The sequence below is a fragment of the Petaurus breviceps genome, unplaced genomic scaffold (assembly GCF_028583685.1).
Source record: "Petaurus breviceps papuanus isolate PSGF00001 unplaced genomic scaffold, PetGlider_PUasm1.0 187, whole genome shotgun sequence".
Lineage (NCBI taxonomy): Eukaryota > Metazoa > Chordata > Mammalia > Diprotodontia > Petauridae > Petaurus > Petaurus breviceps.
The window spans coordinates 14,147,102-14,164,709 of NW_027185799.1; the positions used below are offsets into that span (position 1 = coordinate 14,147,102).

General features: G+C 35.1%; 1 protein-coding gene across 1 annotated transcript in view; it reads right to left on the minus strand.

Moving 5' to 3' along the window:
• The window catches only part of CCDC171 (coiled-coil domain containing 171), a 555,758-nt gene that overhangs the window by 50,375 nt on the left and 487,775 nt on the right, over nt 1-17,608 (minus strand). Inside the window, exon 27 of the mRNA XM_069090675.1 lies at nt 5,199-5,288. Within this exon, the coding sequence (XP_068946776.1) occupies nt 5,199-5,288 (90 nt within the window). The remainder of the gene's footprint in view (nt 1-5,198; nt 5,289-17,608) is intronic.

Consider the following 17,608-nt stretch of genomic DNA (forward strand, 5'->3'; position numbering starts at 1 on the left):
CTAACGTTGAGGATGTGCATTTGTGGAGTGGTATAAAAGATACCCCCTAGAACATGTATAACTGAAAAGGAGTTAGGCACTCATGTACTAAGAGGGATAACAGATGGATAGGTGGCCTCGACATCACAATGATATTCATCAAAGATTAAAAGAACCAGAGGACTACACTAAATATGTTAAGTAGTTCTGTTAAGATTTACAGCAAGATATGGACAAGAATGACACAAGGGAACATATAAATGGGATGTTAACTGCACCAGTAAAAGAAGGACCAAACGCTACATCAATGAGAAGATTCATCAAAACAGTGAATGATAGAACTAAATTTCAACTTCCTGTTTCATGCCTATGACAAAAAGATAAATTCAGTATTTTTTTAAAAAACCACCAAAGATGGGGCGGCCAAGTGGCTCAGCGAGTAAGAGCACCGGCTCCAGTGTCAGGATGACCTGGGGATCAAATCCAGGCTTAGATACTCAGCACCACACCCAGAAATAACTGGCCGTGTAACCTTGAGCAAGTTACTTAACCCCAATTGCTTTAAAAAAAAAACCACCAAAGAAAGTTTGGTGAGAAACCCAACTATTTAAAGATAAAAATAACTGTAAGAGAACAAATAGAAACTGATGACAATGTACTCTTAAGATCTTTGTTTACTATGCCTTGTACAAGAAAGCTGAAATAACACTTAAGAAAATTAAAGCAATAAGAGAAACTGGATCAAGTACACCCCAAGGAAATCTATGATGGAGGTGACAAAATTTTGAAAGCACTGAGAGGTTATTTTACAAGATATCTCCATAGGAGGAAGAAAACAAATTATAAGAAAAATAATGGATAATAGCATGATTTTATTAGTAGTAATAATAAGAGCTAACATCAATCCAGAAATTCAAGGTTTGCAAAAAATACATGTTATTTCATTTGATCTTCATAATAATGTGTGGTAGGTGATCTTATTTCCCCCATATTACAGATGAGGAAACTGAGGCTGACAAAGGTTAAATGACTTACCCAAGAATACAGTTATTAGCAAGCGTCTGAGGTAGGATTTGAATTCAGGTTTTCCTGACTTCAAGTTTAGTGTCTTGACCATTGTAACACTTTTGTTTAGTCATTTTTCAGTCATGTCTGACTTTTCATGATTCCTTTTGGGGGTTTTCTTGGCAAAGGTATTGGAATGATTTTATTTCCTTCTCCTCATTTTACAGATGAGGAAACTGAGGTAAACAGAGTTAAGTGACTTGCCTGGCTAGGAATTATCTGAGGCTGAATTTGAACTCAATTCTGCTTGACTCCAGGCCCAGCACTCTTTCCACTGTGCCATCCAGCCTGAATGACCTCGTTGCCTCTAAAATACAACAAAATGACGTTGCAAACCACTCACCCACAAATCTATTTTCTTCTAATTAGCCGGAGAATTTGTTTTTTAAAATTTCTTTAACATAGCACATTTCTGCTATGAGAACTTTCTCTAGTAATATAGACTGCAACTGATTTATTGTATGACTTTATAGACTAGTCCTAGAGACTTGCCTGAGATACACAGCAATTAAGTGCCTTTCCTAGGGTCACAGAACTAGCAAATGTCAGTGCGGGAATTTGCATCCAGGTGGTCTTCCCGATTAGAAGCCCAATGCTCTTGTCTTCCATACCACATTGTCTCTGTCTCATTTATTATCCATATAAAATAATTATGAGAACTATATAAAAATGCATCAAATATACCCTTTATAAAAATCTCGTGAGAAGGGTACAAACTGGATTTCTCAAGCAATTATCAAGAGCAAAATGATTTGCAGTGGTCTGAAAGGTGTAGAAAAGTCAGGATCAGCTATGTTTATTGCTTGTTGATTACAAAATAACACTTAACTAGTAGACATTAGTCAATCAGTCAGCCCACAGATATTTATTAAGCACTCACTATTTGGCAGGCACTGGTGCTTTGAATCCCCAGGGATACAAAGAAGCTAAAAACACTGTCCCTGCCCTCAAGGAGTTCCCATTCTAATAAAAGGAGACAACATACAAAAACAAAACTAAACTAAACACAAGTTATATACAGATAGATGGAAGGTAACCTCAGAAGGAAGGCGGGGGAGCCAAAAAAAAGCCTCCTGCAAAATCTTGGAGGAAACAAGGAAAGCTAAGAAGCTGGGGGACGGCAAAGGCACTGACTCGGAGGTTCTTCATCTGACAGAGCTTCTCTTGTATATGTTATGATCATACAAGATTTCTTGATAGTTTTAACCACAGAGCTAACTCTGTCCAATGACCTTCTAGTGTTCACTAATAGATCAAAATAGAAAAGGAATTTCCTATAGATGATGAAGTTCTCCATATGTTCTTGCTGGCATCTGATATCTTACTTACTGTCAGACCCAGACTATTACAGGGCCTCTTTGAAGGGATCTATAATTACTAAACAATATTGGCTTAATAATCCACACAGTTGAAAACTAAATGAATGAAAAATGTCTATTCTATTGTTCAGACTATGATATGCAGTTTTCAGGCCAGTTCATTGAGCTGGTACATTAGTGTTTGTGTGTGTGTGCGTGAGTGAGTGAGTGTTTGTGTGTGTGTATCCATCTATTTATCTATCTAAATGAAAGGAAGTACAGATGTATAATGAGATGGAACCAGAAATTAGGAGAGTGTGTTGACTTGCATTTGGGAAATTATGCTATGCTTTTAATAAATCCATCCTGATCTCAGTTATATATGACCATTTAAAAATACAAATATTCTCTTAGTGATGTTTTATAGCTGTGAATCTTTAAGCTCCACAATCTCTAAAGACTCAGAGTTGTAGATGACACAAAGGTCAGTTTAGGATCATATGGTGGATACAAGTATACTTTAACATCCTTTTCAACAACATCCTAGGTTTAAAAAATTTACATAAGTAAAATCCTTAAGGAAACATTAGCAAATCATACAATGAGGGCAAAAGCAATATCTGAGCAGGCTACATGCTGCATTGGTATCTTACAAACATAAAACATCTAGAAAAAGGCCTAGTATGTAGGTAGATCTCTCCAACAAACTCCAACACAATGAAACTTAGATTCTACCTCAGGGTTCTCTGCACCTGACAGATGAGCTTTCACCGTCTCTTGCCAAGTGACCAGGCATCTATGCCACTTCTTGACTTTCTCCTCACTATTACCCCATGTAGGTACCTTTGTCCTCCATTCCTCATTTTTCAAAACTCCTTTATGTGCTGCCTTCTCCCACTCTAATTTAAGTTCCTTGAAAGTATATTATTTTGCTTCCTTGTAATTTGTATCCTTAATTTTTAATACTAAGTCTGGCACATAGTAAGTCCTTGAGAAATAATTTTATCTACCTATCTATCTATTTGTGGAAGAACATGAACAAGAATTACAGAGGATGAAGAGATAGGGATATATTGCTAACTGGTGGAGGGAATATTGACATCAGTGAAATCCCAGATCCACTGAAGTTTTTACATACATAAAGTATATTCTAGAGCTTCCTTTACAGAAAGATTTTTCAGTTTTACATTTTAAATATAAAAATGGAAACAGGGAAATAACATGAAAAAATATTCCTACCTAAGATCATGCCATAGTAAAGATATCATAACACATGGAAAAATTCAGCATATCTATATAATATTCATCAGTATTATACACTCATCAATACTATATATATTCATGTGTTTGACATTAGCTTATAATTCTGAATGAATGTATATGATACCAAGAAGATGAAAAAATTTTAATTATAAAAATATTTTAACAGCAGCACAATGTCATCTCAGTTTTCCATGCATAAATTAAGCTATTCAAAAGACGATGACTTAACTATTTGAATATTAAATCAAGTCCATAAACATTCAGGAGTAAATAATGAAACAATGTGCCAAAAGTATCATTATATCATTTAGAAATCAAGTTGAGTATAAGCTATAAAGAAAGCAGTCTATTTAACAACCTTGTTCACATTTTTAGCTAGAACTTATCAAAAATAAGCAATCACACAAAGGCAAGAAAAATAATGTCCTTTAACCTAAGTTGCCACTTAAGCTCTAAAAGGCCATTCTTTCCTTTTGGTATCTAGCAAACGTTGGGAACAAAAAGAACATAAAAAAGAATAGGTTGAATTCAGCTTCTATCAAGATGTGACTCCAAAATAAAAGCATCTTGTGCAGTTAAGACTTCTACTTCTCCCCTTTCCTCATGAAGGTTTTTCAAGTAATATATAGTCCAAGAATAAGCACACTTTCCCCTAACTTTCAAACCACAGTTTAACATGGAATGATAGAGATTTTCAATCTCCTCTAATATGAAATAAGTTCTTCAAAAGGTATGGAGAAACTCCTTTTGGTCTAAGTAAAAAAATTTAAAAAAGACATAATCGTGGAAATAATGAATGTTAGATTTTCTATATAATTTTTTAAAATGAAAGATGAAAAAATTATTTCTTCTTGACTTATTTCTGTCCTTTGTAAAATATTTTAAGCTTTATGCCCTTGTCTCTAAAATTCATAATTTTAAATGTAATAGAGCACCCAACACTCACTTTACTTTTATTCCTATCTCTCAATGGCTGGAAGGCACTTTCAATATAAACTGGGTCATCCCATTATATATCCTCATTATATAACTCTGAGATCCATTTTTCATGAAAAGGGTTTAATTGTTTTCCTTCTAGAAGATTAACAACATGCACAATGTTACTTATTTACTTTTATATCATTTTAAATTAGTTTCTATCCATTCTCTTTTCCTCAATTAGATGCCATGGGGTGATCATGCCTTTCTTTGAAAACCCCTACATTTTATTCTCAAACACATCAACCCCTCTATCCCACCATATATCCATACACGCACTCATTCTCCCACCCAACCACCCATACATTTATTCATCCATCCAACACAATTAATTGTCTACCTATTAGTTCTTGATGCAATTTGGACAAAAATAACCTTGTACATGGGTAACTGTTGCACTGTTCTTGTTGTCTGACCAGTAAGAAAAGATGTGTCTTGGCCACCCACATTGTTGGATTTCATGTCTTGGGTGTGGGAGATTTCATTTTAAAGAAATCATTTAGTCCACTCTGGGGTATTCTATTTTGGCACAAGTGAAGCACTTTTAAGCAAATGCCTTTCCCAAAGATTATTATGAGAATCATGACCCACCATGCTTGTTGTTCTGCCACCCACCTTAAATAATTGCTTCATATTTAATGTCTGCTTTCTCAAGTATCGACAAGTGAAAAACCACTTATGGTATAAGAAAGAGATTAAAATGGCCTAAAAATGAAATTGAACAGGAATGCTTAGTAAATGTACCAACAATGTGTATAATAGTAACTGCAATTGTATTGAAAAGTCAAGTATTGTAACCATCTAATTATTCAAACTTTTACTTCCCTGCAGGTGTAAATACATGAGCCTAATAAGCTTTCCCACTGTGAAGGAGCTTACTTAAATTATATTAAAATATTAAAAACTATTTAATGAGCTTTTTCCCTCCAAAAGTAAATTGAGTGTGTGCCTGAACCTGCTTGAGGCAAAGGAAGTTTCAAACATATCGTTTTTTAAACTAGCCATTATTTCCCATGTTGGAAAAAAAAATGGCAATTTTATTTCTCGACAGCAAATGAAACTGTCAGGAAAATTTAGGTGCAATAAAATTGGGTGGTTAAACCAACATACTGGATTTGGAATAAAACTGAATTAAAGGAATTAAAATTAATTCTTATGTCAGTCAAAATTTAAGAAATACTATTACAAAACTTAGTTTCTTTGCAAACAGAAATTCCTTGTTTTGGGTTAACTGCAGATTTATCAGTCTTCTTAATGGTGTCACATTTGAAATTTGTACATTGAAAAATATTTTGCATAAGATGTGTTGCTTCTGGCAACTTCTCTGCCTAAATAAAAAGTTGTCAAGCAGTGTGACTTTAGTGGTACAGAGTTTTAAAATGGTGGCTTCAGTCCAAGGTTAGCTAATAACGGCTGACATGCCCTGGAATCTTGAGGCCTAAATCAACATTGTTTTCACAGCTGTAATTAAGCCACCTAATCAGAAGCACATTTTGACGGGACAGTTTCTGGAAGCCAGACATTACAATTTCTTATGCCTGGAGCGCAGTGGCTCATGAGAGGTCCTCATTTAATTTCAGGCTTTTTTTTTTTTAAAGCAGTAAAATGAAAAGACTATTTAAAAAAAAAAAAAGCAGCGTGCAACTGTTGAAATGAAGCAGGCCTATGTGTTCATGCCTTGACCAACCTTGTATCCCACCCTTCTCAGGCTCTCTGCCGAGTCCCCATCTCTCAAGTGGCAGCTGCACACAGTGAGATTAAGGGCTTCTGCCAAAATCAACAGATGAGCTGGTCTGAACTGGCTCTCTGTGTGTTCTGATTGTAAATTGTGCTGGTGATGATTAGAGAACTCTAACACAGGATGTCGACTCTTAAAACTGTCCAGAGAAAATAATTTTTTTTTTTTAGTTCAGGAAATTTTTTTAAACTTTTTTGTGGCTTGGTACATAGTGTTTTGTCTATAACTTTCAGATGATTCAATTGAATTCACCCAAATTAACTAACTATGCAATTTTTTTAAAAAGCCACTGCCTGTTCCCACCATGATCCTTCATCTCAGGCTGTTTCCGTAATGGTGCTGAAGGAAGCTCTTCTACTAGCCCCACAAGTTGTGTGCTTTTACCACCTGCCAAAAGACCAGAGTTCTAAAATGGAGAGAATGGAGGGTCACTATTTGCATTCTTATCTATTAACTACGTTGACTGATAGGAAAGTGGCATTGTATATACTTGCTATTTTCCTGCTTCTCTTTGCCTTCATATTCAGTAACTTTAAAATAAACTTTCAACCCCAGAGGCCATTGTAAAACTATCAATATGAAGGCACCAGTCACTGGGGTCTGATTACATTTAGTTCTGCATTTTAATTACATATGGATTCTATTAACTGAACCTTTTGCCTTATAGGCAACATTTTAATCAAATTACTATAATTTTCAAATATGTTACAATAGTTTGACAAGTTAAAAGTTCACATACCTAACATATTGAATATCAAAAAAAACCCTTTATATTAAAAGGAAATATTCTTTACAAATAGACTAATACATTCTGGGGTTACTCTGGGTTTTTTTGGAACACCTACCTCCATGTTATGTTATTTGATTTTTAAAACTATATTAGTTTATATTATTAAACTTACTGTATCACAAATTCTGTAATTTTCATTATGCTATTAGCCTAAAGGAAGATGTGTCTACCATTCTCTTACTGCCATGAACTTAATAGATAACAAGACAAAGTACACAAATGCGGTATAAAACTTTCTGCTGCAATTCAGTTGCTCACAGCCATTTAACAATTCAGCCAAATTAAGCAGGTTAAACAAACAAACAAAAAAAACTTCACTTTCACAAAGTGATTTTTAAGATTTACCTTATTTTTTTCTTACTGATGAAATGAACCAAAAAGGAATATATTTTGCCAGGTATTCAGTGTCATTGTTGCCATCATCCTCCTCTTATTGGATCACCTTCTGTCCACAAGGTAGGATGCTGTGACAGAGAAGATACTACATGGGAAGATACTACATTGTACAACAAACACTTAAAGTTCAGGGACAAAATAATGGAGCAAATTACTTATCACTGAGGTGGTATGCTGCAAAGGTGTACTTTTATCTTTTTAACTTTTATATAAATATATATATACATACAAATGTATGTATATATATATATATATTTTTTTTTTAAGGGACTCTTTGCTTTATTATGTATGAGTTAGTTTGCAGTACTAGGTATAGAGTCAATGGGTAGACTGGGTTTTTAACCCCTAACTAACCTCTGCAGCCTGTGTGTGAGGCTAGGCTCTAAGTCTATAGGTAATATTAGCACAGCAGAAAGATGGACTTAATGACCATGGTAAAGAAGAATATTGACCAGAAGTGGGAAACAATTTATAGAATATGCTACAGGACAGGAAAGAGTAGATTGTGAATCCAGAATATCACCCAATAAAACAGTTGTGCTGCCTCCATATTAGTGAAAGGGCCAACACAGGGCCCTTTTAGCCCAGCTGCCTATGGCCACTATAAGGATATTCTCAATCTATGAAGTAGGTTTATAATGAAGTTCAAAGTAGCACTGACAAGGACTGTAGCAAACCTCAGACCTTCCCTAGAGACATTGCCTTACTGTAACTTGTATCTACCCAGAACAAGTCTAATGAGATAATTCATATGAGATAATTCAAAACTTTAGAATAGCTATCATGTCCTCCAAAGTCTTCTCCAAATTGCAGTTTATTCAACTGTTCCTTATATGGCATGAAATTGAGGTTCTTCATCAGCTCAGTTGCTCTCTTCAAGATGTTCTCCAAACTATCAATATCCTTACTCAAATATGGTGCCCTTGAAATGTGCACAACACTGAGATGTGATATGACCAGGACAGAGTAAAGGAGGGCTATTAACCTGCTTAGGCCTGGACTCTAGGTCTCTATTGACATTGCCTAAGGCTACATTAACTTTCTTGCCATTAACGTCACAAAGTAGACCCTTATGACCTTGCAAAGCACTAAAACAGGCATTTTTTTTTCAAACTGCTGCTTACCTACATCTCCCCAATCTTTTATTTTTGAAATTGATTTAACTGCAGTGAATTACACTTGTCACCAATATGCTAGCCTCTCAAGAGCATGTTGTTGGTGATCCAACCCAGCTGATCATTCCAGATTTGTGTTAGTTACAATTTTATAAACATACCACCAAGGCCTTTCTCTAAATCAGTGATAAAAAGGTTAAACATCACAAAGCTGTACTCCTTTGAGGTACTCTACTGGATACCTCATTTAACTTAACCAGTTTGGAATTCACATAAATGCTATCATCTAGCTTTTATTTTTCATAACTATAATCTGGAGATATTTTATTAATTTTTTTGCTAAAATTCAGGTTAAATACATCTATAGATTTGCCTGATTTACTATTCTAAATAAGCCTATCAAAAATGGAAGTCTGGTACTGATGAATCCATATTGGCTTTATATCATCACTTTTATTTTCTATATTTTCACTAACAATATCTCAATATATCCCAGAATTTTTCTAGAAGTCAAAGTCAACCTTACTGACATATACTTTATTGAATTCATTCTTTTCCAAATATTCTCTACCAAGTTTCTCTCTTCTGATTCCTACATCTCCAATCAATTAATCAACAAACAATTATTAAAAATAAAATAAAAATAAACACCCCCCACAAACGTTTGATAAGGGATAGGGGACTATTAAAAGATATCATTAAGAAAATGAAGTTTAAATTGAGTTCTGAAGAAAATCAGGGCTTCTGAGAGATGGAAGTGAAGAGAGCATGCATTGTAGGTATAGTGGAAGGCCAGCACAAAGCACAGAAAGAGCAGATGGAGGATTCTGTCTAAAGATTAGCAAGAAGCTCAAGTTGGCTGGATTGTAGAATGAGGGAAGGGGAATAATGTGTAATGAACCTGGAAAGGCAGATTGGTGTCAGGTTATGTTTGTTTAATTTTTTAACATGAATTTTTTCAATTAACAAGCATTTTAGTTATTCTCTCTTCCACTTTCATTACAAAACTAGAGAAAAAAGTCTTATAACATTTATGAAAAGTCAAACAAATTAAATAAGCAGGTTGGTCAGGTCCAAAATTTTATGTCTTATCCTTCACCTTGAGACAGTTTCTCTTCCAGCAGGTGGGTAGCATTCATTATCAATCTTCAGTCCCCTGAAATTGTAATATGAAACTACTAGGTCTACTTGCTTCCTAGTTTTTTTTATGATTTTCCTTGAGAATCTTGAACTTTTGTTCCTCTAAATCAGAGGTTCCCAAACTTGTCTGGCTTACCAACCCATTTAAAAAAAAAAAAAATTCTCAGCATCCCTCTGGGATTAAGTTAGCCCATATTGTTATTCAACATTCCCCCAATTGCACCTGAGGCTATTACTGTCCCCTGGACCATTCCAGTGCCACCTAGGGGGTAGAATCACCAATTTTGGGAATCAAATGGATTTTATTATTTTTCTAGCACAGCAAAGAAATACATTTTAATTAACTGATACCCTCTAATAATCAATAGTCCTCCATTTAATTAAGTCTGTCTTTTATTTCCATAAAGCATATTTTGTAGCTGTGTTTACATAGCTCCTTGGTGCCTTGGTATGGTCACCCCACCACCACTGCCATGTGGTGGATTTCCATGTGCTTTATACACTTTTTTTTTTTTTTGCTTTTTGGAGGGCAATTGGGGTTAAGTGACTTGTCCAAGGTCACATGGCTAGTAAGTATTAAGCGTCTGAGGTCGAATTTGAACTCAGGTCCTCCTGATTCCAGGGTTGGTGCCATATTCACTGCACCACCTAGCCACCCTGATTCTGTTGTTTTTTAAATGACATTTCCCTTTCTCTTTCTTTCTGATAGGTTTTTGCTAACAAGGAGTCTACTATTTATACCTTTTGAACTAAGCTATTAATTCTCCTAGCAAGTCTTTTCTCTTAAACTCTCATTTCATTTCCAAGACTTTCTTCTAGTACTCTCACTTTATCTATAGTATCATTTTAACTCTTTAAAAAAAAACAACAACTATGTTTCATTTCTTTCAGGATTCTAGTTGACCTTGTGGCCATACCATAGCTTTTTGGTTTGTTTATATGGTGATTTTCAGTGGGGGCAGGGAGTAGTGGAGATTTATTTGTAGATGTTTTGGAGTTCGTTTTTTCTTCTGGATTTATATATATCTTGTACTAAAATAGATCTTTATTATGGGAGTCATTTTTATTTATTCATTGTTCTAGTCTTACTTTTCTTTTCCCCCCCTTTTTTGATATTTTATTTAGTATTTTATCTTTCCCCAGTTATCTGTAAAAACAATTTTTAATATTTGTTTTTAAAAATTTTGAGTTTCAGGGGTGGCCAGGTGGTTCAGCGAGTAAAAGCACTGGCTCCTGTGTTGGGATGATTGAATCCCGGGCTCAGACACTCAGCACCACACCCAGAAATAACTGGCCATGTAACTTTGAGCAAGTTACTTAACCCCAATTGCTTAAAAAAAATTAAAAAAAAAAATTTTGAGTTCCAAATTCTCTCCCTTCCTCTCTACCCCCCTGATTGAGAAGGCAAGTAATCAATATAGGTTATTATGTGTAACCATACAAAACATATCTATATTTTGGAAAAGAAAACACTGACAAAAAAATTCAAGAAAGACAAAGTTTTAAAAAAGTATGGCTCAATCTGCATTCAGATACCATCAGTTCTTTGTCCAGGGATAGACAGCATTTTTCATTGTAAGTCCTTCAGAGCTGTCTTGGATCACTGTATTGTTAAGAATAGCTAAGTCATTCACAGTTGATCATCTTACAATATCACTGTTACTTTGTACACAGTTCATTTTACTTTGCTATCAGCCCATGCAAGTCTTTCCAGGTTTTTCTGAGAGCATCCTGCTTATCATTATAAAGCCAATCACAAGCAGCAATCCTGAGGTCTGCTGCTGTGAATAACTTTTAAGGATCTAATGGCATAGTATAGTGAACTTTCTATTTATTCAGCAATAAAATAAACATTCAAGAAACTAAAATACAATATTCACAACAATATAACATAATAACTTATTACTAAAGTAGTCACATAGTGTTAAACAAAGCATATCATTCAGTAAGTCACAATCTCCTCAATCAATATAAAGTACCCATCTAAAGTCTTCTTTTATCTTGATTGGAGGCTAGCTTCCAATTATCCTTAAGCCAATCATCCTTAAGGGGTGGTGGAAAGTACAAAGGTCATCTACCCCTAGGTCATAGTAAGTTACAATATCATCAGTCCCTACTGAGTACCCAAGTAAAGTTCTCTTTCATCTTGACTCCAGGCTGACTTCCAAACCCCACAGTTCCTCTTCCATGGGTTGATCACTCCCAGCACTTGCCTGGATTCAACCAACTGTTGGGCTAAGAGAGAGAATATTTGTGATGTTGGCACTCTGTTGTTCTGTGTTGGTGTTACTTTGTTAGACAGAAGCCCTCTGGCTGTTGAATTGTATTACTTTGTCAGACAGAAGCATTCTGTCTGTTGAATTGTGTTACCTTGTCAGACAGAAGCATGTTGTCTGTTGATTTGTGTTGATTTCTCAGAGTGAATTGAGATGATAGGACCGACAATATGTGTAAATATTGTAGCAGTATTGAGCTTTGTTTTCCTAAAAACATAAACTGTGAAGAGTTTGGGATAGAGCAGTCCCTGTGAGCTTTGATATGGAATAGGAGCAGAAAGCTGACTACCTGTGAATCCAGGCAACAGTCAGGTGAATCCAGGCAAGAGCTAGGAGCATGGAAGAGGAGCCATGGTGTTTGGAAGTCAGGCTTGAGTTAAGATGAAAGGAGACTTTACATGGGTACTCAGTAGGAACTGATGATATTGTAACTTACTGTGACCTAGGGGTGGATGGCCTTTGTACTTTCCACTATCCCCTAAGGATGACTGACTTAAGGATGATTATCCCTTTTTAAGGATGATTGGCTTAAGAATGATTGTAAGCCAGTCTGGAATCAAGATGAAAGAAGACTTGATTTGGGTACTCTATATTGATTGAGGAGATTGTGACTTATTGAGTGATATGTTTTGTTTAAGACTATGTGGCCACCTTAGTAATAAGTTGTTATGTTATGTTCTTCTGAATGTTTTGCTTTAGTTTCTTGAAACTTTTGCTTTAGTTTATTGCTAAATAGAGAGTCAGATTAGATCCTCAAAGTTATTCACAGCAGTAGTCCTCAGGAGAGCTACTTGTGATTGGCTTTACAACAATTGTATTCCATCACAATCATATACAATTTGTTCATCAATTCCCCAATTGATGGGAATCCCCTCTATTTCTAATTCCTTGCCCCAGAAAAGAACTACTTTAAGTATTTTTTGTCTATATAGGTCTTTTTCCTTTTTGTTTTGTTTTTTGCAGAAGATGTTTATTTATGCTTTTTTGTTTTTTATCTCTTTTGAGATACAGACCTAGTAGTGGTTTTAGTAACTCAAACTGTATGCCTGGTTTTATAGCCCTTTGAACATAGTTCCAAATTGCTCTACAGAATGGTTGAATCAGTTTACAACTACACCAACAATTAATTAATGTCTCATTTTTCTCATATCCCTTCTACCAATTGTCATTTACTTTTTCTTACCTATTAGCCAATCTAACAGGTATGAGGTAGTAACTCAGAATTGTTTTAATTTGCATTTCTCCAATCAATAGTGAGATGGAGTAGTTTTCATATGGTTACAGATAGCTTTGATTACTTCATCTAAAAACTGATCCTATCTTTTGAGATGATTGGAAATGGCTATTTTTATAAATTTTACTCAGTTCTCTTTATGTATGAGAAATGAGATCTTTATCAGAGAAACTTGCTTCAAAAGTTTTTCACAGTTACTATTACTAACTGTAGTCTCCTCCCTCCTATTCCCCAACCCCTGTTTCTTCTATTCTCTCTCTCCTTTCACCCTGGCCCTCCTCAAAAGTAGTTTGCTTCTAACTACCCTTTTCCCTAATTTTCCCTACCCCCCCTTTCTATTATCCCCTTCCTCTCCTACTTTCCTGAAGGGTGAAATAGATTTCTATACCCAATTGAGTGTATATGTTATTCCCTCTTTGAGCCAATTCTGATGAGAGTAAGGTTCATTCACTCCCCTTCACCTCCCCCCTTCTTCCCTTTCACTTTAAAAGTTTTTTCTTACCTCTTTTATGTGAGATGATTTAACCCATTCTACCTCTCCCTTTCTCTCTTTCCTAGTATATTCCTCTCTCTCCCCACTTAATTTTATTTTTAAGTATCATCCCTTCATATTCAGTTCACATATGTTCCCTCTATATATACTGCTTCTAAATGCTATAATAATGAAAATGTCTTATAAGTTACAAATATCATCTTCCCATGTAGGAATGTAAACAGTTTAATCTTATTAAGTCCTTAATGAGTTCACTTTTCTGTTTACCTTTTTTATGTTTCTCTTGAGTCTTATATTTGAAAGTCAAATTTTCTATTCAGTCTTTTCATCAAGAATGCTTGAAAGTTCTCTATCTCACTGAATATCTATTTTTCTTCAGAAAGATTATATTCAGTTTCACTGGGAAGATGATTCTTGGTAGTAATGCTAGCTCCTTTGCCCTCCAGAATATCATATTTCAAGCCCTCTGATTGTTTAATGAAGAAGCTGCTAAATCTTATGTTATCCTGACTGTGGCTCCACCATATTTGATTTCTTTCTTTCTCAGCATTATTTTATAAATAAAAATGGCTATTATTGAATGGAGTCACCATTGAGAGATTCTCTATCCCTTTCACCTCCACTATGAACAAACTGACACTGATAATAAGGAAGTAAGCCCAAGAGACACCATCAAGTAGATAAGACATCAGTTTCTATAAATAGAAAAGGTGCTAAAGAAGAGGTATTACCATCTCCTTTGTCACTACCCCATGAAGACCACCACTTCGCCTTTCCATCTGACCTGCAGCTAGCATTTTCTATATTTGTCTCCAACATTAGAATGTAAGCTCATTGAGAGCAAGAGTTGTCTTCTTTTTCTATTTGTATTCCCAGTACTTTGCACATAAGTGCTCTTTCATTCATTCATTCACTTGTGCAAATTTATTAAGCTGTGTCTTCCTCAGTTACTTTTTTCTGTATAATTCTTATAAGAATAGTTGAGCCAATTTCAATTGAGCATCTTATAATGATACTTCCATATAACAATGCATTTGTGATACTATATATATAGACCTATAAAGATAAATATGACAAAACAGATCTTTAAAAAACTTAGGAGAAAATGGGTTATTATATTTTTAGTTCTATTGTCATAGCTAAACAATTTTGGCAATCTTTTCATCTATCACATGTTATAAGTAACAATCACACTAGTAATTTTAGAAGATCATGCTTTTTGAGCATCTGTCAAAAATCAGAACATACTGTTCTAAATAAATTTTCTCTGGGGTATTAATAAAAATATGTAGTAATAGCTAGCATTTATATAGCACTTTAAGGTTTGCATAGTGCTTTACAAATATTAAATCATTTTATCATTTTAACATTACTGGACAGCAAGTGCCATTGTTATCTCCATTTTACAGATGAGGAAACAGAGGCAAAGAGAGTTTAAGTGACTTATTCAAGGGTTTTAAAGCTAGTGAAGAGGGGCGGCTAGGTAGCACAGTGAATAGAGCACCAGCCTTGGAGTCAGGAGGAGCTGAGTTCAAATCCAGCCTCAGACACTTAACACAAAATTAGCCATGTGACCTTGACCAAGTCACTTAACCCCAATTGCCTTACCTTCCCCCCTCCAAAAAGCAAAAAATAAATAAAGTTAGTGAAGATTCTGGGCTGGATTTGAACTCAGGTCTTCCAGACTATAGGTCCAGTAAGGTACCTCTCTAGATTAAGAACGTACTTCTTGAAAAAAATATAGTAGGAAATGAGGCTAGTCACCACGATAACTTGCTGCATACTAGATTAGTAAAGGACTGCACATATTCATAGTATCGTCTCTCTCACATACCCAAATGTTATGTGGGTCCTATTGCCCCACGCTGCCACAAAATCATTATGACTGATCTCTATTGTGCTTTAGTAAAATAGGATAGTCCAAAGCTTTCAGTTCAAAGTCTATTTTGATGAGTATAATACAGAACAAAAGCACACATAGAACTGGAAGCTAATATGCTTGAGGAAATAAAATGAATCAAAGAAATATGATACAGAAATGTTAAAAGTCAGTAGGCAAGGGTATAGTTGATAAGAAACCTTAAAGCAAAGCATAGATTGTGGCATCATTACTGCATGGTACTAAGCATTAAATGAACACATGACAAAAATAAGGAATCAAATATAAAATGGTTTTTAGTTCTACAACGATAGGACAGTGTAATTGGAAGAATACTGGATGAAGAGTGAGGGAAGGTACTGAAGTCAAATCTTGTCTCTGCCACTTGTTGCAGATATGCACATCACTTAAATTCCCTGGGTGTCAGTTTATATCAGCTATAAATTATGGGTATGGGTAGATGATTTCTCAGTCTCTAAATCTATAAAAATCTGTTCCTTTAGGTGAATGCAGACACAATAGAGCAGAGTTATAATTAATGATGAGCTTGTATAATGAACTTTCATAAAATGAAATTACTTTCATTAGTCATTATTTAGCATTTGCTGAGTACACACAATGTGTTAGACAATGGTATAAAACATATCAAAACTCAAGGCTAATGGTTGATTTTTACAAACTCTTTTGATGTGCTAAGAACCTAGAATGAGGACAGTAACAATTATGTTGAGAAAAGTGTCAACATAGGCACAATCTACAAATTCACTAATTACTAAAGTACATTTTTAAAAGCTTTTTATTGAGGCTATGTGTGAATGAAAATGAGATGAGCTGGCCATTGAGTGAGACTCAAAGACAAAAAAAATGGATGAGAAAAATGAAAAAAAAAAACATCAGACTTTAGTGTACTTTTGGGTTTTGTATTAAGAGACATGAAAGATGTGAAATTGAGGGGAGGTTGCCATGTGCATGGATGGAGAACATGCCTGTACTCATAAAATTAAGAAGCCTTCAAAAATTTTAAATTTTAAAGTGAAATACATAAGCCTGTTGATGGAATTTAACTGTGGTCTGCAATGCATGTCAGCAATCATAAGGGTGTGTAGATAAGTCAAAACAACCAACTTACCCCCACTGCTTAAGCAAAACTTAAAGGACAAGTCCTTTTGACATCAAGCTGTCATAACTTCACCAAGGATTTTTGAAATGCTGAAGTAGACAGCAGGGTAAGAATACAGTTCATTTAAAAAATCAAGATAAAATTAGCACTGGGGAGGTGGGGGTGGAGGGAACCAGAGTGAATCCATTTTAAAAGGGAGCTCAAAAGTTCAGGTGAGGAGACTTGCTCCAAAGAGAAAACCAGAGTGAAGAGAGCACTGGAGAATGAAGAGCTTTTACTCTCGTCAAGAAGGGAAGATTGCTTCAGGCTATTCCAAAGGGAAGCTGTTCCAGGAAGATCAAAGAAGAAACTAACTGTTCTCTGAACCAAGAAAGAAAAAAACCAAGTGAATCAGGACATTGTGGCGCTTAATAATTGAGAAGCAAAATGTGTTAACCCAATAACGAAATCCAAGATTTTGCTTAAAACAGTTGAGAATAGGCTGAGCAGAGAAAGTCAAGTAAAGCTATCTGTGACTAGTTATAAACAAAATACGCCTTTTTGTACTTAGGAGTCTCTTTTGCTCCCAAAATTTCACTACCATGTTAACACATTTTCCTACTCAATTATTAAAAACCACAATGCCATGGATTCGCTTGGTCCATTTCTTTCTTGGTTGTATTTGTGGACAGAAGAAGACAGACATAAGAAATGTGGTGAAGAAAGGAGCAATAAAATTAGGTAACTGACTGGATATGAGAATAGGAGTGAAGCATCAGTTATCCAGTGGAAGTCCTGGGATGACTAAAAGACAGTGGTATCTTCAATAGAAATCAAAAAGCTACGAGAAGGAAGAGGAAGAGTG